Below are 21618 nucleotides of genomic sequence, written 5' to 3' on the forward strand. Positions count from 1 at the left end.
ATTTGAATTGAATTTTTGAATTTTTTTTATTTTTTATTTTATTTGTTTACAATGTGTTTTTTTTTTAAATTAAATGTATTCAATTTTATCATTTTCAGCATGCTTTTAAATACCTTCCTCTTGGCGTATAACTAATGCTATAAATGCCACCTGTTAGCAGTTGTGACTTCACAGCTCAATGGCTTTCTGGTTGATCAGACCACACGATGCAGAGGTAGTAGAGGCTTCAAAAGTGCTCACTCAGTCTGTCAAGAGTCTTGAAGGAAGATCAGTCACTCGAACAGTAGTTTAATCAGGCTAACAGAGGGATCACACTCCTCAGCCTCCTCAGTAAAGTCTACTCCAGGGTGCCGGGGAGGAGGATACGGCCTATGGTCGGACCTTGGATTCAGGGGGAACAATGGGGGTTCCGTCCGGACCACTGGACCAGCTCCACACTCTCCGCTGGGTGCTCGAGTGTTCATGGGAGTTTGTCCAACCGGTCCACATGTGCTTTATGGATTTGGAGAAGACTGTGTCCCACGATGCATCTTGTGGGAGGCGCTCCAGGAGTATGGGGTCGAGGGCAAAGTGGCTTGCCCTCTCTGTGTCGGTGGAGAGACCCTGCCTCAGGTGGAGGAGTTCAAGTATGTCATGGTCTCGGAGTCAAGTATCTCGACCGGCTGATTGGTGCGGCGTCTGCAATGATGAGGTGGCTGTACTGAGCTGTCCTGGTGAAGAAAGAGCCAAGCCGAAAGGCTCGATTTACGTTCTACGTTCGATCTACGTTCCCACCCTCACCTATGGTCATGGGCTTTGGGCAATGACTGAAAGAAGAAGATCATGGATACAAGTGGCCCAAATGAGTGAGGAGCTTGGTCACCTGGGATGAGCTTGGAGTAGAGCCTCTGCTCCTCCACGTCGAGAGGGGCCAGCTGAGGTGGCTCGGGCATCTGTTTCGGATGCCTCCTGGATGCCTCCCTGGAGAGGTGCTCTGGACACGTCCCACCGTGAGGAGGCCTTGAGGAAAACCCAGGACACGCTGGAGGGACTATGTCTCTTGGCTGGCCTGGGAAGCCTTGGGGTCCCGCTGGATGAGCTGGAGGAGGTGACTGGGGCCAGGGAAGTCTGGAAGAAGAAGAAGAAGAAGAAGAAGAAGAAGAAGAAGAAGAAGAAGAAGAAGAAGAAGAAGAAGACTGACAGAACTTTCTTTTTTTTGAGGAATTTTAACACTCAGCAACAATAATATTGGCAATGTGAATGCTTCAAAATACTTATAGAGATGACTTTACTGTGATGCTAAGATGGCATTGTTATATTTAAAAATAACAATGCCTCTGTTTATTTCCTGTTCAGGCTGTGCAGCACCATGAACTAACACATCTCTCTCTTCTAGGTCATGGACACTCTGTCCAAGCTGTCGCACACAGTGATCGCGCAGCAAGGGGGATTCAAGTAAGTCGCCCAGTCTTAGAAAGCACAGCACACACATGCACACATACTACTTCTAACTGTCATTTCTAGCCCTATGAGATGTTTTCTTCCTGCAGCTGATGAATGCCACCTGTCATGCCGACAACTAAGAGCAAAACTAACACCAGAGATTAGACTGAAACAGTGAAAGAGACAAGAAACACCGTTTTTTTTTTTGTCTATGGAACCATATATCATTCCAATTATCTAATAATTTCATCAAGTCCACTCAAACATGGAACAAGTGTGATGCACATTCAGATAAAAATGAAATAAAAAAACTAGTGTTAAGTAAGGTTCTACTTCTCGTTGCACAAATAAACTCATTTTCAGCCACTGCCACTGAATTACTGAGAGCTCCATAAGTGAGTCACGTATCAGCTCAATCTTCAAATCCCTCAATCTGAACCATTATTACCATTAGCTATTATAAAATATCCAGACCAAATCAGAGTGCTTCAAGGGTAAAGAGTTGGTAAATCAGAGGGGTTTAGTTGCAATAAAGGGACTGTAGTCCCTAAATAAGAGCAGCAATACAGACTAATCTTCTATACCTTTTTTATTTAAATGATTAGGGTTTGAAGTTGTTTTTCCTTCCATACGTCAGTCAGTAATTAGCATCACAAAACTGAGTTTTCTGCTGTGCTCTCATTTCTAGGCCGTTCCCAACCGAGGAGAGCCTGAAAGACGAGGACATCTACAAAAATCTAGAGGACTTGATTGAGTATGTATGAGGCTGCTACCTGTTTTTTTCCTGTTGTTTGTAAGAAAAAAAAAGAAAAAAAAAGATAATTCTGTGCAGTAACAATCAAACAACATCAAAATCAAAAACAAAACAAAACACAAAACACAACAGCCCATCCTCACTGCTCTTCAGGGGTCCAGACACCCACATGGCTTCGATTTGGCTCCGTTTCTCTGTTACTGTCAGAGGGAACAAATGAGTAATACTGAATGTTTTGCGTTGAGCAATGTACGCCACCTACGTCAAGTGCCCGGCCGGCTGCCGCTGACATTCTGAATGAAGGACAAAGATAAAAAGGGCAATGTAAGAAAACAGAAATGAAGTCAAACTGTGTTTTGTAGTTCAAATTCAGATGTGAGCTGGAAGTTGTGCAGACTCGAGTAGAAAGTTACTGTGAAAGCACCGCTGTTGATTTCAGCCTTGACCCACATGGAAAGATCAAACGTTTTGACCTGTAACGTGTTTATTCCTTTGTGTGTGTGTGTGTGTGAAAGTGAGAACTGCCTTCAGGATGAGGATGAACTGTACTCAGACGTGTATGGCCTGGAAGACGTGTACGCAGGTGGAGAGATATACGAAGACCTGATGAGGATAGAACAGCCTCCTCCTCAGGTACTGCTATCTATAGCTTTTTTTATTAGTTGTTGCTTATTTATATCATATATCATCCTTTGTTACTTCCATGTAAAATGTGTATATATATTTATATGTCTATGCATACATATATGTATGTATATATGTACAGCATAAAAATACAAAACACTCGAAGGACTGTAGTTCAAGATTTCCTTGCTGTCATTAGTACATTGACATATTGACTATATTAACTCAAATCAATTCAATAAAACATCAACAGCGTTTGAGTGTTTTAAACACCTCAGACTTTGGACTGAACATCGCATTGATTAATCATTAATTACAAATAAAAAAAAACCCTAACATCTGTAACATACTGTTTTACACACTCTGATTACGATTTTTCCTATATTCTCTCCATTATGTCGTACTCAGAACATTTAGTCAATTGGCTCTCTGATAGTTAGATTGAACTGGATTAGTTTGTGAAAGACTTGAATCAATTGAAAAATATTCTATTACAGTTTTCATGAATTTGATACTGTTTTCAATTATTCACATAATTATTCAATTGAATCAAAGAAAAATAATTGATAGATTAGTCACTTATAAAACAATAACTGATAGCTGCCGCTCTGGATACTGTGATTAAGCCAACTTAAAATAGGAAGATGACACATTTAAATTGCGGACAACACATGAAACTGTGATTGACGTCATAGTGAACTTATCAGGGTGAGGGTGGGAAGGGCAGAGTGCACTTGCTGCTTTAACAAAGCACTCGGCACGTCAACACTTTTTGCTTAGGAAAAGAAAGTTGTAAAAAGTAATTGCAGATGCAGATTTTTATGAATTTTACTCCTCCAAATAAACACTCTGCCCTTTATACCTTTAAGTAAATATGTAGTTTTTCTCCAAGCCACTCTTCTTCCTGAGCTTTCTGTCTGTGTGGAAGCAGGTGGAGGTCGACGTCCGGAGCTGCTGCCTCACCGAGATCAAACAGACTGAGGAGAAATACACAGAGACCCTGGAGTCCATCGAGAAGGTGCTCAACGTGTCTCCTAAGCATTCACACCTTGTACACTTTTACAGAACAAACCTTAGAGGGTACATTCACTCAGTGGGAAGTTTTTTTTTAATAGTTTTGTCCATCATCCTCGTCAATTTTGCCACAAACAGAAGATGGAAAAAACAAAAAACAAAACATTGATGATGAGTAATTGCGCTAGGCACCGGCAGTTTCATTGACAGCATCTGCGCTCAAAACATTGTTCAATTCCCAACAAACCGTTTCTTTCACCAGTATTTCCTGAATCCCCTGAAGAAATTCCTCTCCGCTGCTGAAATCATCAAAGTGTTTGTCAACATTCCGGTGGGCTCTCCTCCACGTTGCACATTTATATGTATTACTCTTCTGCAGCCTTCTTTTTGGGATGAAAAAAAAAAAGTTCATATCCTGTCCATGTCTTTCTGAAATGCAGGATCTGGTTAAAGTTCACAAGGGCCTGATGCACGATGTGCAAGACTCCATCCTGAAGAAAAACGCCTTAAACTTGCATCAGATCTTCGTCAGCTACAAAGAGAGGTGTGCATGAACGCTGTATCAATGGGTTGTTTCATTCATTATGGGGTAGGTTTAGGGGCAGAGTCATGCCTCAGCAGTTATGACGTTACACTTTGCACCCTCTTGAAGGCACGTTTATTTAATTTGATTGAATGGGCTCTGCAGCTCTGACTCTGTGTGTGATGGAAAATCTGCGGTTCGCACAGAATTCAGAATCAAACTGTGAACGCTTCAGTGTCGTCAGTGCTTCAAATCTAAAGTCCACTCAGATCATGGTGACGTCACTGACACGTGTCTCTCCAAAAAGGTGTCCCCTCCACATCAGAGAGGATTCCCTTGTTGGTGACATGAAGGTGCAATGAAGAGCAGCACCATGTTTTTCACTGAGAAAAAAACAAAACCCTGAAAGCCGTGCAGCTCTGTATTGCAACTCTGTATTGCAACATTTAAACCATCTGTCTTCCCTCAAAAGGAAACTTTCTTTGTCCTTGTGTATCCAGACTGCTCATCTATGGGGTCTACTGCAGTCAAGTGGAGATCGCCATCGCCGCTCTCGACCTGATCTGCAAAGAGAAAGAGGACGTGCGCCTCAAACTGGAGGTGTGCTGCGTGTTATTTAGCGAACATGCGCCCCATACACAAATATGCACAGACAACATTTACGGCGACCTCTAGTGGTGATTTTCGGCAATGCATCTGCACAGCGAAAGTTTTCTTTCCTTTGAATAGAAAGTGATCCGAGTCATCAATAGCTCATCAACAGTATCACGGCTTAATCATTGATTGGTGGGGAACTATTGTGTGTGTTGTTCCAGGAGTGCTCAAAGAGAGCCAACAACGGGAAGTTTTCACTAAGGGACCTGCTTGTTGTCCCGATGCAGAGGGTCCTCAAGTACCATCTACTTCTGCAGGTGGGTGAGATGCATTTAACTCTGCCCCAATTTATGTGTTACAAAAACAAACCACGTGTTACAAAAAAAAAAAAAAAAAAAGGTTTCAAAACTAGTGGCTTACTGGGTGCAATGACACACTTTAAGCTCCTGTGACAAATATGTGCTGAAGTTTGAAATAAGATGTGAACAAAGGTGGACTTATTTGTACTCTGATATTTGTGTGCAAACTGAATGTTGAATGTGAATACATGTTAACTTTTGTTGCATAGTAACACGTCACAGGTTAACTGTTGTGAACTTTGAGACTAGCCCACCAGTCGAGTAGTTCAACCAGCACCATCATCATGACCAATAATGATAACAATGATGTATACACAGCACTTCTTCATAGTAACAAAAGCAATGGTAATAGTTATAGAAACAGACAGTATACATATATTCGATGAAAACACGTCACTAAACAGATGATCAGATAGACAACCTGAGGCGAAGACTGCGTGTGAGGTGTCTCTGAGAACATAAAAGAAAGTCGCCACAAGATGGCGACATTCTCCACATGTTTGACGCATATCCCACCACTGAACACATTCCCATAGTAAAAAAAGAAAAAAAAGAAAAGAAAATCACAATCATTTTGACGAGTCATTTAAAATGTATTTGCAATTTAAATCTAAAGCACCTCTTGAAAAAAAGTGTAGTGAGTGGAGTAATGTCTTGTTCCTGCCTCTTCATGAAGGTAATTGATACCTGGAATGTCTATCCCCTGGGCGCCACTCAGAGCAATTATCAGCACATGGCTTAATGATTTTAAACGTGAGGGGAGGTGTAAAGAAAAAAATTAAGTAAAATTGAGCTCATCTTCTATATTAACCAGTGTGGCGAAGCTGCCTTGCACTCCTCATGAATGTTGTGTGACGTAGTCTCCCCCGGTTAGACTGAATCAGAGGTCACACTGTGGCTGGCGGGGCAAATAACAATGACTGGAGAGCATTTTAAATTGTTGTGGAGGTGAAAGGCCACAGCGGTGCTGATCCTGGGTGTTTCCCCCCCGGAGGAGAGGGTCACAAAGGCACGGTTAGTCTGGTCATTTTGTGCCATATCAGAGAGGTAATAGAGTGGATAATTATATCCTTTAGGTGTTAGGTGAAATGTACATCATCTGCTTTTATTATAAAACAATAGTGATAGTGATAGTGATAATTTTTCACATGTTGTCATCAGCTGCGCCCTGGAAGCACTGTCCCCATGCACCTATGATCTGTAGTGTTTTTGTCTTGCAGAAAACTGAGGGGGCATGTCATGGGTTTCGACAATATGGGCAACATTTTTTCTGGAAGATTTTGTCTTCCTTTTATAATCCTCTAATTGTTTCCGTTAAACAGTTTTACACTTCAATGATTCCAGAAAGATATGTGAGAGTGGCAAAACCTTTCATCCTCAATTCAACTTGCTCACCTGTCAACCTAGGAAAATAATACAAGCGGCTCTCTCGCTTTGACTGAAGGTTGCAAGAGAGTTGAGAGCATCTTGCTGCGTGATGATATTGCCATAGATTTGCGGCCTGTTACAGGGGAACTTGCTCCATTCCATCAAAGCCTTGTGTTTGCACATCCACATTCATGATGTACTCTTGAACAGACTAAAACGAAGCAGATCAATGTCAATTTGTCTGATCAATAATGTATGCTAAAGCATGTTAATTATCCTCAAGAAAATCTCCAGTTAGACTTAACAGGTGTGCAATGCAGAGCAAAATGTGAATTTGGTTAAATTAAAGTGATCACAACTCTCTCACTGTTAAGAAAGAACCAAAAAGATCATCTTGACTAGACCTATTCAAAAACACAAGAGAAAGAAATGCAGTGGATCTTTTATTTTGTTGACAATCACTTTGGCGGCGCTCCTGTGTGAAGCTCACACAGGAGAGCCACGCAAAACCCATCAGACCAATGTCTGTTCGGTTGCCAGTCATCAGTGCACGGTGGGTGGCCCTGGCTTGATAGCAGCATTTCATCAGTCCAGTCTGCGTGGTAGCTGAGTTCCCCAGTCCCGTCCCCTAATGTTAGCTAGCCGTTGTTAGTTATTGTTGGTTTCTTCTTGTCCGCGTGATTTCTTTTCTTTTTCCTTCTTTTCTTTTCCCCCTCACTCAATGTGTTCAACTACTGTGTTTGCGTGGGCTGCACAAAAACTAACCTGTCAGGACACCGAGTTCTCTGTTTCCCACACATGAAAAGCAAAAGGCTAGGGTGCTGACAAAAAAACAAATCAAACACACAAACAAACAACAACAACAAAAAAAAAATAATAAAAAGAACAAAAGACTGGCTTTTCGTGCTTGTTGCTGGTCGTGCAGGTGAAGAGGTGCAGGTGGATCATCTTTCCTTCTTGTGTGTGCAAAATGTGCACCCTCCTCTTCCTCAAAACTAGCATTTGCCTTCGTTCTTCCTTGCTAGAGCGACAGTAGGCTCACATTGTGTCACTTACTTGAGCTTAAGCTTGTGTCAGGAGCCAAGCGCCTTGGTGACATTGGGTGCTGATAAGGTTGGCCCTGTTGAGGTGGTTCAGCCTCATCTAGTCCCTGGTATTGTCAGATGTCTGTCTCTGGAATGACTTCTTTTGTAGTGTATCTGTTTTTAGCTTCAATATTTCAAAATCAAAGCAAATGAAAGAATCTCATTTGACACTGCAGCATACCTCAAACACGTAGTTTGAAAATCTTGTTCCACATTATTCTCCTGGACATTGAGTGCCTGCTGGTTCTAACCTGCACCAGGCAATTTAATACTTGTTTCTTCATTGATTTCATCATTGAAAAAGGACAGGTTTAAATGAAAATATAAGACTCCACCTACTTTTAAGAGTCTCTTAGAAAATCTGTATCTACTCTACACTGCAAATGGATTTGTTTGTGTGACCACATTGAAGTGTTTTCAAATTTACCAGCTCATTTGATTGAACATAATTATATGTCTAATTTATGCAACTTTGAATAGATTTAATATAAACATATTGTATCCTATTTCCTTCTGTTTTCTGAGGGTTAGGGTTAGCCGTTCTTAAACTGCTTTGACCCTTAACTTTTAAAGTTAACCTGTGAGTTAATTAATACAATAAATTGTAAATATTTTTCTTTCATACATATTTTTATGTCAGCAAGGCAACAGTGCGTGTCTCTGTTCTGCCCTCCTTTGACAGGAATTGGTGAAACACACCCATGACGCTGCAGAGAGGAGCAACTTGAAAATTGCTCTTGACGCCATGAAAGTAAGCATGGGTGTTCATTGCATGTGCTCCAATCACTGTGACTTTTTTTGTTGTTGTGGATTTACTCTCTGCCATACCCATACTCTTAAAATAAACAACTTGCGCTCCTCCTACAAACAATTGTCAATTTAGAAAACTTTACATTGATGAAGAAACCAAGAAGCTGGTGTATAAAACAAGCTGAGATGTAGATGTAGGTCACCAACAAAAAAACAAAAGACTAATGAGGGAATTAAATGAAAGTGATAGGTTTCTGCCATTCTTTACAAAGTGAAGATGTCAACTCAGTTTGGTGCAATAACTAACAAACGCTCAGTTAAGGAAGGTTTGCTTCTGAAAAGGGATAATCTATTCGTTTGACACAACGGTTTTCATTCTTCAACTCCTTGCAGATAAATCAGTTCTGACATTTCGTGTAACACTCTGTCGTAATTCAAGTCAATGTGTGTGTTTGTGTGTGACTCTTGTTGCTCAGGACCTGGCTCAGTTTGTCAACGAGGTGAAGCGGGATAATGAGACTCTGAGGGAGATCGACCAATACCAGAGATCCATTGAAAACCTGGTAAACTGGGAGTCTCTTTCCTCCAGCAGCAGAAAACCCAACCGTACCGAGAAGCAACATTGTCCTCTCGCCGTTTATATTGCTCATCCCCCTCATTCTTACTCTCAATACTCTATAGAATCAGCAGGGATGCAACTTAGGCTCATAATTACTGATATCATCATCCATTTTTTTCTATAGCTCTATTTTGCTATTAAATAATTTCAGCAGGACATCAAAAATTGATTCTCGTGTGACAGTGAACCCCAAGCCCGGATAAATACAAGGATCATGTCAGGAAAGGCAGCGAAAAAGTGAAGTAATCAATTTCATGTGATTCGCTGTGGCGTCCCCTCAAGGGAGCCACTGAACGGAAAGGAAAAATACAATAAAATTTGATTCTGGCCTTAATTTTTTTTTTTTAATGCAAAGAATCATCAGCTGCTTATTTTCTTTTAAAGATTTATACTTATCGTTCGTTCATTCATTTTATATACCCACTTTTCCTGCACTCAGGGTCGTGGAGAGGGCTGGAGCCAGCGGTCCCCGTGCGAATGCTTACTCTTAACATATTTATAAAAATTTGTCAGAGCCCGAAAGCAGCTAAATTATCAAATTCCGCCCACTGAAGTCAGAGATTTCTGGGTTCTTTCATTTTCGTCCGGGACGCTACCTCACGCTAGCGTGTCACATGTAAGGATGCACATTGGGAGGATCTCATCCATAATGCAAGGGGGATGCAATCACCGAGTGCAGTCGTAAGTAAGTGGCGCGGCAGCGGACTGGGTGGCTGATGGGAGGAAAGGGTTGAATGAAGCTGCGGCAGAGGTGCGACGACAGCTTGTAAACTCATAAAGCCTCCTCCTCGCCTTCATTGAACATGTGATTGGTGATTTCGAGGCGAGCACGACTGGGGAGGTCAGATGTTGGCCATTCTGCCGACATGTTGGGAAACACGCAAGAAAAGGAAATTGGGAAAGGTTCAGTCTTGATTGTCTGCTGGATGCCTGTGCTGCAAAATGTATGAAGTGGATAGAGCATTGCAAAGAGAAGTCTTTGCAGCCAGAATTGAGGCGAAGAAAGCAGGAGATTCAGTGGATCGGGAGTTGGTGCCGCTGAATGTGTCCTTTGGAATGAGTTTAAATTAGAATCTGAATATAAATGCATGTATTACTTTATAATGCTTTGTCAACTAATACCAGCAATCATACACCATCTCTCTGTTGTGCCTCAGAACCAGCCTCTAATCACCTACGGGCGACCCAAGGGTGACGGCGAAGTGCGACTGATCTCCAGCATTGACAAGAGGAAACAAGACAGGTTGTTTCACATGAAAAGAAAGAAGAAATGGATAAAATAAGTGCTGATAGAGCATTACATTTTATTGATCAACCATTTCTTTTTTTTTTTGCTCCACTTTCAAATGTATATTTTGTGTTGTGCTGTGTTTTTATTGCTTCTGAAAGGCTGGTAAAGCAAATGCATTCAGTGCCTTGACAATAGTCTGTGTGTCGTCTCTGTTCATCTTGACACAATGATTTTACTGTTGGACACAACAGTTTCCTTTTAATTCCATTTCAATGGAAAGGCCTTCCTTTACTTCTTGTACTTGCTACTTTCCACAAAGTCAGTCTGTAGAACTCAGTTCTGGAAATCAGCACTTTCTGATGGAATGGCCAAAAAAAGCTTCAGGTTTTAGCAGAAAGCTAAAGAGGAGCATTGTAGAGAGATTGCAAACAGAGGGCTACATTTGCTGCTTGCTGGAGACCTTTTGAAATGTCTGTGGCTAAAGAAAATTATGAGGTCTGTTGCACTGGAGTGTGGACTGAAAAATCAAGGTCTGATAATGGGGATAATATCGGGCATTAAATATTTTTCTTTTGTTAAAAAACAAAACAAAACAATATGCAATCAGCCAAGAAACAGCCAACTGATGTTACTGACTAACTCGTCCTAAATGTCAGACGTCTGACCTTGGGAAATGAAATTATTTCAGGCAGGTACGTCATCAAATTGTTACTGACTTGGCTCGTTCTTTCCAGACACATCTTTTTGTTTGATATGGCCGCTATTGTCTGCAAGAGAAGAGGGGACAACTACGAGATGAAGGACATTCTGGACCTCAACAACTTCAAGGTGACAAACAACCCTACCACTGACAAGGAGGGCAAAAAGGTCAGTGGGGACACCTGTAAGCCTTCTGTTTTTTGTTTTTTTTTTTACTTTGAGCATGGCACATTTTTATTAGCTCGCAGTTGCGTCAATCTGCAGAAATGCCATTCTCGGAAATGTCAGCGTCGGACTTTATTGCTGTAATATCAATGTGTAATAAGAGCAGGACTGCTTTGCTGTGCCTCGCTGCAGTGCAAGGTCAGCTGTCGCGCCACTTTGCAACCCGCCACAGCTGATAGAGTTTGTCGTTCTGCTTCTGCCTGTTTCACGTGGGAACGTGTGCACGAGGGGACCTGTTGATGTCTTGTTGATGTGGCCACAGATGGCGTCTTCTCACTACGGTGCTGATTGCTAATTTGAGACTGACAGCGTGTCAGAGCACTTTAATGTAGTATGCGAGTGTGTGTTGTGACATGTGGCGGTGATTGTTATTCAACATGCACAATTTGCATACTATTATGCATGAATCTCAGGGCTAACAGGAAATTACCCACATTGGTCATATCCTTTATTTTGCTGTGACCAGAGCATTCCGGGAAGGGTTTACATGTTGCATTTGAGGGTTCTACTAATGAGTGAGAGGTTTCTGGTCACACCTCTGCAATGAGTAATGAGAAGCTGTGAAAACCAACACACTAAAAAGCCTGAGAGGTAACAGTTGCAGGTGCCGCCAACCCCCGCCAACACTCCTGAAAAAAAAAAATATGGGTAGAGCTTCTCATCTTTAAGATAAAGCTTTGTTCGTACTTTCGTTGTAAAAAGTGGGTGAATAAACCCCCCATGAAACACACATGTATTTGTCATTTACTGTTCAACCTAAATTAATAAAACTGGTAAATTTAGCATTTGCTGAAAATTCGTCAGGTTTGCTTAGTTGTTCACAAAAAGAAAGGAAAAAAAAGTACCCTCATCTTTTGCACGTAATGGCTGCTGAGTTTGATAAAACAGCTGCAGTCATGCGCTGCACTGGCCGAAACAACTGTTTTTTTTGGCAGATGATCAACAGGAACAGGTGCAGCTTTGGTGTTGTTGCTTGGAGCGAATGGGAACAGTGTAAATCCATCATATGAAAACATCTTCCAGGTTAGGGAGAGCTCTAGACGTGCTTTACCTCGTCTTTCCTTTTGTGTGACTGCTACCCATAAGCACCATTCCAGCAGATAAGCAAAACAAGCCTTTTGTAATAACTATAATAATATAATAGGTCTCCATTGTGTTAAGATGTCTATTACGTGTGTGTGTTTTTTTAAAGGCTTTAAAGGCCCGTGGTGCAACATTTGCAAAGACATAATGTGGTGAAATGGAACTGAAAACACACGTTAATAATATTAGCAAAATTAAATTATTTTTTATATAAAAAAGCAGGTTGATTTGTAAGCAGCCAGTCATATTGTTCCATCACATACCTACAGTGGCTGAACGTGTATCTGTTCAGAGTTTTCAGGATTCTACCCCAACATCACAGCTGCTGTAAGGGAGAAACAGGATAAATCAGCCTTCATTTGTTTGCAACATTCTTTCCTCCAAACCAGATGTAACTAAATCTCACATGCAGAGACTCCAATCCCTGGTGTGGACAGTGGCTGCAATGGATTTGCCAAATTGTAAAGTGAAAGATCAATATTGACTTACCTATTCACCAGTTGAGTAAAGCAGTTGAATAGGTACCATGTAACTTCAGCTTCATCAAAATATAAATTACAGCACAAAATGCTAATGCTATATGACCAACCTCAATGTAAAGTCCATGACAACTTTCCACTCAGCACAGTTCTGAAATCATTTTTGATTATTGATGCTAATTCAGCATCTTTTTGCTTTTTATTGGACTCCATATATGAAACTTGAATATGTAAGACTGGGAAAGGTCATCAGGGTCTGGAACTGAAGGAAAGGGTTTGGGGAGTGAAGCAAAGAGTAGCTTATTTCAGTTTGAGGTATTAGAAAACGTCTAGTCGCGACTCTTCATCATAACCAAGACATTATGATGATTAATTAAACGGCACTGGTAAGAGGTTGACGTAGGATAAAAATTGATTGTAATTATTCGAGATGAACCTTAAAACTCTTAGGGCCCATGAATGAACATCAACCGCAGGAAAACTTCCACCTGATCTGTGCCTCAGTTTGACTGTTGTCCTCCTTCATGACCTCCGCAGTGGTGCTACGGGTTCTACGTGACTCACCAGCAGGGGCACACAGGCTTTGAGCTGTTTTTCAAGACCAGGGAGCTGAAGAAGAAGTGGCTTGACCAGTTTGAAATGGCCATGTGAGTATACTGGCACACTGACATAACCATTGTCCCAACGACTGGCACGTGTACGTCCGTGTTTGCCTTTGTTTGCGTGTGTGGTATTCCAAGGCTGAGAGAGGTGTTGACTCTTTCATTTGCAATGTTTGATCAGGGCTCAGCTGTAATCAAGCACACACTGTCGGAAAAAGCATGATAACACTCGCCTACGCAGGGAAGCACACGCAAACATAAACTGCTCCACAGACCGGCAATACTGCAAAGAAACTGCTTGGTCTCTTTGTTGGTTCGCACAGCGGGCCTTTCCACAGGTATATGGTATATGGTATGTGGAATACCCTCCTGCATTCCTGATGTTGATTCAGTACAAAGGAATGTTGACTGGTAAACTCTCTCTTCATGCATTGGGTATGCATGAAAACGGCCTTGATATGGACACTGTCTACTTGTCATGGGGACTGAAAATTGTTTCATTCTCAAAGAGTGATGAATTACATTTATGCGCATTGCAGCAAAACAAAGCAGTGCATACCTGTGCATTAGACAGTCAAGATTGGTTGCAAAACATTGCAAAGAAATGTATTAATTGTGAGTCAATTATTCATCGTTGGACTAAAGCAGGATTCCATTATGTCTTTTTATGGAATCCTGTCTTTGTCCCAGTGTGCAAAGTATGAGTAAGAATCCATTTATTGAAAGACATATGTTGATCTCCACTGCTGTAGGGGGAAATGTGACTCCATTCAATTATGTACAATCAGACATGTACAATTTATGACAATACATTTCATACACATTCTACATCTTCATTTGTGTGCAAATGAGATGGACACTATCGCACATGCTTTGCTGATGTCCGAAGGCAGACAACACTGACATATGCTCTTGGAGCATGCCAACAACAACGACAATGCTTTGGAAGAATTTCAAGGGAAAAGAACAATGTGTGGGCTGGGGAGCATGTACAAACAATCAGAGCCTGTTCAGTTGGTGTATACATGAAAGAATAGCTTGCTCCTAACCACATTATCCATCAGGAAATTTGTTTCAGCCTTGTTTTAGTCAGGCTAAGAAATGTACATGTGTTTTAGAAGTCCAGCTTTAGTCAGATCAAAACAGAAATTTGTAAAACAGTCAAATTAAATTATCAATATAGGATACTATTGGAATTTAAGGAGGAGATGAGATGCATCAAGGATTACATCTGACCATCTTCTTTGCTATGGTGACAGATAGGCCGACTGACAAGGATAGGCAGGAATCTCCAAGGAGACACTGCGATCTTTGGTAAAAGCAGAGGGCAGGTGGAGATGATCTCGAGAGGTGGAGACTCTTGTTAGGATAGGAATGAAGGTCAACCACAGCAAGACCGTATAGATGTGCGTGAATGGGAGGAGCTCAAGTGGAGCGCCAAGGTTAGATAGAGTAAAATAAAGAAGGTGGGGACCTTCATGCACCTTTATGTGTCATTAATCCTGAGCAATAGGTTGTGTGGAAAAGAGGTGAAGAGGCACATGCAAGCCAGGTGGAACAGATGAAGCAAGAATGAAAGTGTCGAAAACAATGGCAAGTGCTGCGAGACTGTCTGGTTTGGAGTCACTAAGGGTGGGACAAGAGGCAACGCTGGAAGAAGCAGAGTAAAACGTTGAGCTTCTCTTTGGGAGGGACCAGGGTGGATTGGACCAGGGATGAGGACATTAGAGGAACAGTTCATGTATAGATGTTTTGGAGATTAAGCCATAAAGGCCAGACTGAGATGATTTGGACATGTAGAGAGGAGGGACAGTGAGTGTGTATCAGTAGCAGGATGCTGAGGTTGGAACTGGCAGGAGGGAGGACTAGAGGAAGATCACAGAGGAGATTTAAGGATGTTGTGAAGTAGGACATGAAGTTCGTTGGTGTGTGTGAAGAATATGCAGAAGGGGGAGGGTTAGATGGACCGCAGCAGCTGAAAAGACAAGAAGAAGTTACTATTTTCACAGTCCCTGTCATGTATGTGGACACATATCTATAAATCACCCATGTCTGGTGCTGTTTGTCTGCGCAATGCAAATCCAGATTTGTGCAGTTCAAGCAACAACAATGAAAAAGTTAACACAGTTGAATGTTCCCAAGTGGAATTTGATCTCATAAGTGTAAGACTTTGATTGCCTGTTTTCTACGTTATCTTTTTAGAGGTTCAGGAAGGACATTGGTTCCTCATGAAAATTTCTATGCAGTTCACTTGCTGGAAATTGTTCAGTCGACCTTGCGAGTGCTCCAATTGTTGACACTAAACATGTCGTTATGCATGCATGCAAGTTATAAACAGGGAGACCAGTGCCACCACTGCTTTTATGTAAATACAGCCACAAGAGCCAAGAGAAGCACAGTGGTACTGACACCTGTGAGGCCTATTTGGAAAGCAAAAACTGTCCCAGCATGAAGAATTTGGGCTCCTGATGAAAGACTCACCTGTGTGAGCACTCAGTTGAAGTGGCTCTGGGGTGACGTGTGCTGTGTACCAGTGACGGTGTACTTGCGTGCCGTCGGTGCTCATCAGAGTTCCAATGAGGCTCCTTATTTTCACTCTCGTGGAACACATGCGGCAAGGATTTGGTCTGCCCCTCCACATTGATTCTTTCATGCTGGTGGTTCAGTTTCTCAAAGTTTTGGTCAGCTGGAAGTAAAAAAAAAAGTTTTACTGCTGTGTGCTAAAAAGAATAAAAGAGAAATGATTTGTGCATTGCACAAAAGCAAATTCAAAGTGAAATTGCACAGCTGAGACACATTAAAGAATAGCATGTCGCCGTTTCAGTGATCGTTAAAAGCATCAAAAGTGATGGCACACATTACCATTGAATCCTGTCTATGACAAAAGAGGGACAAAGCTGAATTCAAAATTCTAAATTGGGAGTTGAAATTTCTGCAACTGGTAAAAGGATCATTCCCTTATGCCAAGAAATACTGGGCCTGATGCAAACATTTGTTCAGTTGTTCAGGCATTGCTGGCCTCTGGGCATTCCATATCATTTACCAAGGGACTACTGAATAGTCTAAAGGAATAAAAACCTTCCTTTTTTGCAAAGCTTTTCCTGACTGTTTTTCTAAATCGGATTTTTACGTGATTGTATTTGTTGAGTGCATTTATTGATTTGTTTATTTTATCTGTTGTTCAATTTTATTGTGATTATCATTTATTTATTGTACTGTGCACTTTGAGATTTCCACAAATGTAAAGTGCGTAATAAATGAAATCTATTATTATTGATGGTGCTGGTGTTTTAGGTGACATTTCACAATTATTGATTGATTCCCTGTCTCAAACATCTTTATAATTGCCCCCAATTGCCTTTACTTGAATCTTATAACATACAGTTCTTTTGTCGTGGTCCCAACTTTTACATCCATAGAATATCTGTAGTGATGCATTGCAAAGCAGTTTGGTTTTCCAATTACATTCACGTTACTGACTTCAATTTCAGATGGAAGTGTAGTTTCCTTTGCTCTGTAAGGGCCAAACTGAGGTTCTGCTTCCTCCTACATTATATCACTCTCTATCTGTGCTGCCTCTGCGTCTGAATTATGGTGCGAGTAATACACAGCACAATCATGCCCATCAGGTATAGCAAATGTCAGCAATTTGCACCCTTACCGTGTCAGATTGCAACTGTCCTTGCTAAATATGGCCTTTTGCCACCTAGAGTGCAGGCACAGCCATAGCAGATGGAAAAAAAATGTTTGCAGACATCAGCTGTGTGTCCTAATGGAGGAGGTTCTTCAAAACTGCTCTTTGGACCTTGTCAGGGACAAATCTCATTTAGGACGGTCCCGTTTCTCAGTCAGAATGTGTTGGAGGTGTTTTTAAAATGTTTGGTTGCTTGTTAACATACATGCTGTTGATCGGATCAGATCTGCTGGGAGTTTCGCATCATTAAACCATTTCTGAGGTTTAAGGAGAATGGTGTTGGAAAAAAAGAAAATATCTTGAGGGTCAGAGGTCAGAATAGGCAGACTGGTTAAACTCAAAGGACCACTAGTTACAACTGCATCATAGCATCTCTACACGTACACACACACACACACACTCACACACACACACACACACACACACACACACACACGCACGCACACAAACTGCTCAACTAAATTTGTTAATATAGCCTACCTTTAAATAACTTCATTGCCATTGTATGTTAAAACGCTTTACCTTTGGCTCCCTGGCTCAACGCAAGACCAGATCTACAGCGTGTCACGTGCTCTAACCTTGTTTTTTCATTTCCTGTCTCAGATCGAATGTACAACCAGCGAAAGCCAACCACAACTCCCACCATTTCAAGATGCACACCTTCGAAAGGATCACCACCTGTAGTTTTTGCCATCTTTTGCTCAGGTAAATTGAAATGTGCAGACTTGAGATTGTAGCACAATTAAGTCAATTGGGTTAACCTCATAAAATTGTTTCCAACTTGGGGTACAACAGCACATCTTGGGACAGATTCAAATATAGCAAAGCACGTTGCTCTGGGTTAGCAAATCATCAAGTGTGATTACAGTGTCATTCATTTCTTGATACAAAACATTTTCCCCCTCTGCAAGTCTGACAGGTTCACTGTGACTCCAAGTAGTCCAATCTTCTGTCAGTTTGGGGGTTTTTCTTTTTTTGACTCTAGTCTCTTACTAACTTTTCTGAACCGCTGCATTTATTGAAATAAATGTGGAAATTTGTCTGCCTAAGTGTTTGGCAGACAGCACTGGTTTTGTAGTTTCAGCAAAAGCAGATGCCATTTCCCTGTATCATTCTTCCATCGTGAGCGACCCAAAAAATTTAAAATGTCAAGGCTCTCGTCTGAAAAGGGGAAAGCTGTTACAACTGAGAGATTTCTTCTGCTTTATTGTGTCCAGGGGCATCTTTAACCAGGGTTATTTCTGTCTGAAATGTGGTCTGGGGACTCATAAGGAGTGTCTGGGTCGACTGGGCTTCTGCGGGCGAACAGGTGAGACGGATGCCAAACCAGCGATCTTAAAAAGTTGGAGCCGTTCGTTTTCATGATATTTGCAACCCCCTTTTTATGGCGAGGATATTTCTTAATGTCCGAGTGACCTTTTCTCTTGGTTGCAATGGCAAGTCTACACTTTCCAACAAGGGAAAAATCAAAATCTTAAAAAGGCAGTTGCTTTGTGAGGAGGCTTTTACAGTGCAACTAATTACAGGGTCAAATATGCACAAATGCAGCCTGTCTTCCTCTCATAGTGTCTGTTTCTCACCCTGCTGCAGATTCTGGCAAACACAAGTCCAAGGTAAGACTGGGACTGCTTCTCTCTACGTAATTATTCAAGCACAATGTCTTAGAGTTCACTGAACACAATATTGCAGATGATTACATAAGGTTACTACATACATATATACATACATACACACAAGTTTTTGCGCTTTCTCACAGTGGTTTTTGACTTATACAACAGAAAAAAGAAAACAGCAGATATGGGGAAACGGGAACATAAGGCAAGACGTCACCCAACAGGGACGGAAAACACTCCTCGTTCTTTTCATTAGATGAAGATCACAGTACTAAGCCTAACCCCAATATCAACTGGTTGAGTTGCCATGGTGATCAGCTACTTTCCCAGTGGTTAGTCACCGAGCTTCTTCTGCACTTTACAGCAAACGCCACCCTGGAACATTATGACCAGTTTCGTTTATCCTCTCCAGCAACTTTATGGATACGCACTCCATTCTCGATTTTTCTGCTTCGAACTTTCCAAAAGATTTGGCTTTGCACCGAAATGGAAACGGGAGCGGTGACTCAATTCTCAGATCAAACGAGAATAACCTTTCCATTCCGTCGGTCTCTTTCTCCGAGGTCCGTCTCTTACCCTGCGTTTACTTTGCCTTCTCTCTGACCCGCCTGCTCTCTCCCTCTGTTTCTTTTCTTGTGCAGGAGAGCGCCACAGCACCAGACCCAGGTCAGTATGACTTGACCACCTCCCCCGTTTGGCTGAACTTGCTGAGGGCTTTGTGTGCTACCTCGTGGACACGGCAGGACACGGCTGCGTTGCAAAGGAGGTGGTCAGACGGCGGCCGCAGTCAGACCTGGAGCAGACAGATTGCGGTTGAAAGGCAGATGCAATCACACGCCCCATCTCCTTTTTGATCAAATATTACTCAAATCTTCTCCGGTTCTTCCTCCTCCCAATAAACCCGACAGATGCCCTCCACCCTTCCACCACCGCCACATTTCTTAGACGCCAGAATCTGCCGCTCGCACAAAGGTTCAAAGGAGTGAAAAAGAACAGCGGCGGCTTCCTCCTGACAATATATTTTTTTTTGTGCGAGAATAACCAACGAATAATAGGATGCAGAAAGATCCTTAACCAAAGCGTACCACATGCTGCGGCGCTTAAACCCGAGACGGCGCTGTGATGAATTGTGGGTGGGTGGAGTCATTATGAGACCCGAGAAATGCTGGCAGAGAAAGCACTTCTGTACACCTCAGCCTCAACCACTGAACCACTGCCTTTATGTGATAAATCAATTTCCATAAGGGGCTTTGAGAGAAAGGAACCCCCACCCCCCAACTCATTGTTCTTATTAAAAAAAAATGAATGTATTCCATTCACCTTAGGTGACTGCCAACCCCGCCCACCCCACCTCTCTCCCCCCCTGCCTCCACTCAGGGCTGGTTCACATGGAGGAGCTGGTGGCTGCAGGGGAGATGTGTCTGCAGTGGGAGTGTAGGGGAGAATAAGTGGCCGTGTCTGCTACGTTGGCAGGGCTGTTTAGTCTCAGCCATAAGCCGAACGCTTGTGGCTGTGTTTGTCCGCCGCGCCGTGGGGAATACTGGAGCAGTGGCGCTGCATAGCAGCAGAGCAGATTAATGCTGCATGAGGGTGAGAATAAAAATCTGCATCTTTTTGAGGTGGTCGAGACCTCAGTCACAGGGACTGTCAGGGCGATGGAAGGATGCTTTGTCTTCCTGACTGCCACAAACAATGGATAGTAACACGTTTGGCACATTCTGACTGGACCACCTCTGATCTGTCTGCCCTCAACCTGACGACGGCCCAAAATTGTTAAACGAACAGTCCACTAAAAATGGTAATTTCACCTCTTGACCGCCCACCTTGGTGTCTTTGGTGGATCTGGTTCTGTATGTTCAATTCATGCTGCTTCATACACACAGAGCGAGTCATTTTTACTTTGTGTTCATCTGGTCGCTTTAGCCCCGGGTTAGCTTTCAGATCTTAGTTTTTCACACTCTTCCTCTCCAGTGAATACCATGTAACAGAGAAAAAAAAAAAGAAAATCACAAATGTGTGAGAAACCTGGGGATTAAGTGTTTCATTATGGGTTAAGAAATGCTTCTGACTTCTAAAGCTGAATAAACTTGACTGAACCCTCCTGGATTAGCTGTGTGTCATCACAAAACAAAAACAATGATGGATTTTATTATTTTTTTCCAACTCTTGAACACTTTGTTCGGAGTTCAGATCCTTTAGAATTTGATGCCTCTCTGTGGACTTATTAGGTTATGAGTTTAATGCAATACTATTAAATGCAATTAACACAGTTTTTTCAGTTCCGGCCATCAGGTAAAATGTCACTAACCAAGGACCATGCATCAGAAGGGTTTGACTTTTTTCTTTTCAAGATTTCAAGCATTAAAAAAATAGCCAGGAAATTCCAATTTTGACGTGTTTGTATTGTTAGACCATCCTGTCTAACACCATAAACCAACTGTGCCACATTCAGAATTACTCCAATCCTCTTTCTTCCCCACTCTGACACTGAAAGTAATCTTCACCACGTCTACATGCCTGAATGCACTGAATGAGTTGCTGCAATGCAAAAATGGCTAACAAGCCACTTGTTTACATGCAACTGAGCATCATGCCTACTCATGTGGCCATTATCCTTGCATTCCCAAAATGTTCCCCTCTGAGAGAATGTCTGCACTATTTTGCATAAAGGTGTTTGTGCTGTGTGTCTGCCAGGTTTGCCCCGGATGGTTGTAATCAGAGACTACAGCGGCATCCCCTGCCCACACTGTGGGCCCCCGCTAAGCATTCACGAGGGGGATGTCATTGAACTGATGTTTGCTGACCTGCACAGCTCCTGGTGGCAGGTGCGTGTCACTTAGCTCGTCCTTGTTTTATCTCAACATCTGTGACCCTATGAAA

The 21618-nt window shown here is 42.1% G+C and overlaps 1 protein-coding gene across 7 annotated transcripts in view; it reads left to right on the forward strand.

Moving 5' to 3' along the window:
* Positions 1–21618, forward strand: part of vav3b (vav 3 guanine nucleotide exchange factor b) — a 49186-nt gene that overhangs the window by 7356 nt on the left and 20212 nt on the right. For 5 of the 7 annotated variants that reach the window (XR_012926294.1, XR_012926295.1, XM_076021937.1 and 2 more), the window contains exons 3-20: positions 1376–1434; positions 2111–2176; positions 2692–2809; positions 3729–3818; positions 4077–4145; positions 4255–4358; positions 4838–4937; positions 5153–5248; positions 8426–8494; positions 8970–9056; positions 10270–10355; positions 11078–11210; positions 13367–13476; positions 17729–17830; positions 18343–18434; positions 18716–18738; positions 19380–19404; positions 21433–21563. Coding sequence is in view for 5 of the 7 variants with exons in the window: in XM_076021937.1 (XP_075878052.1) it covers positions 1376–1434; positions 2111–2176; positions 2692–2809; positions 3729–3818; positions 4077–4145; positions 4255–4358; positions 4838–4937; positions 5153–5248; positions 8426–8494; positions 8970–9056; positions 10270–10355; positions 11078–11210; positions 13367–13476; positions 17729–17830; positions 18343–18434; positions 18716–18738; positions 19380–19404; positions 21433–21563 (1560 nt within the window). In the remaining 2 variants the exon portion in view is untranslated. The remainder of the gene's footprint in view (positions 1–1375; positions 1435–2110; positions 2177–2691; positions 2810–3728; positions 3819–4076; positions 4146–4254; positions 4359–4837; positions 4938–5152; positions 5249–8425; positions 8495–8969; positions 9057–10269; positions 10356–11077; positions 11211–13366; positions 13477–17728; positions 17831–18342; positions 18435–18715; positions 18739–19379; positions 19405–21432; positions 21564–21618) is intronic. The other 2 variants (XM_076021938.1, XM_076021941.1) reach the window with 1 other exon arrangement.

Source organism: Nelusetta ayraudi, unplaced genomic scaffold, assembly GCF_046127955.1.
Source record: "Nelusetta ayraudi isolate G7.1 ecotype Tasmania unplaced genomic scaffold, CSIRO-AGI_Nayr_v1 ptg000011l, whole genome shotgun sequence".
NCBI lineage: Eukaryota > Metazoa > Chordata > Actinopteri > Tetraodontiformes > Monacanthidae > Nelusetta > Nelusetta ayraudi.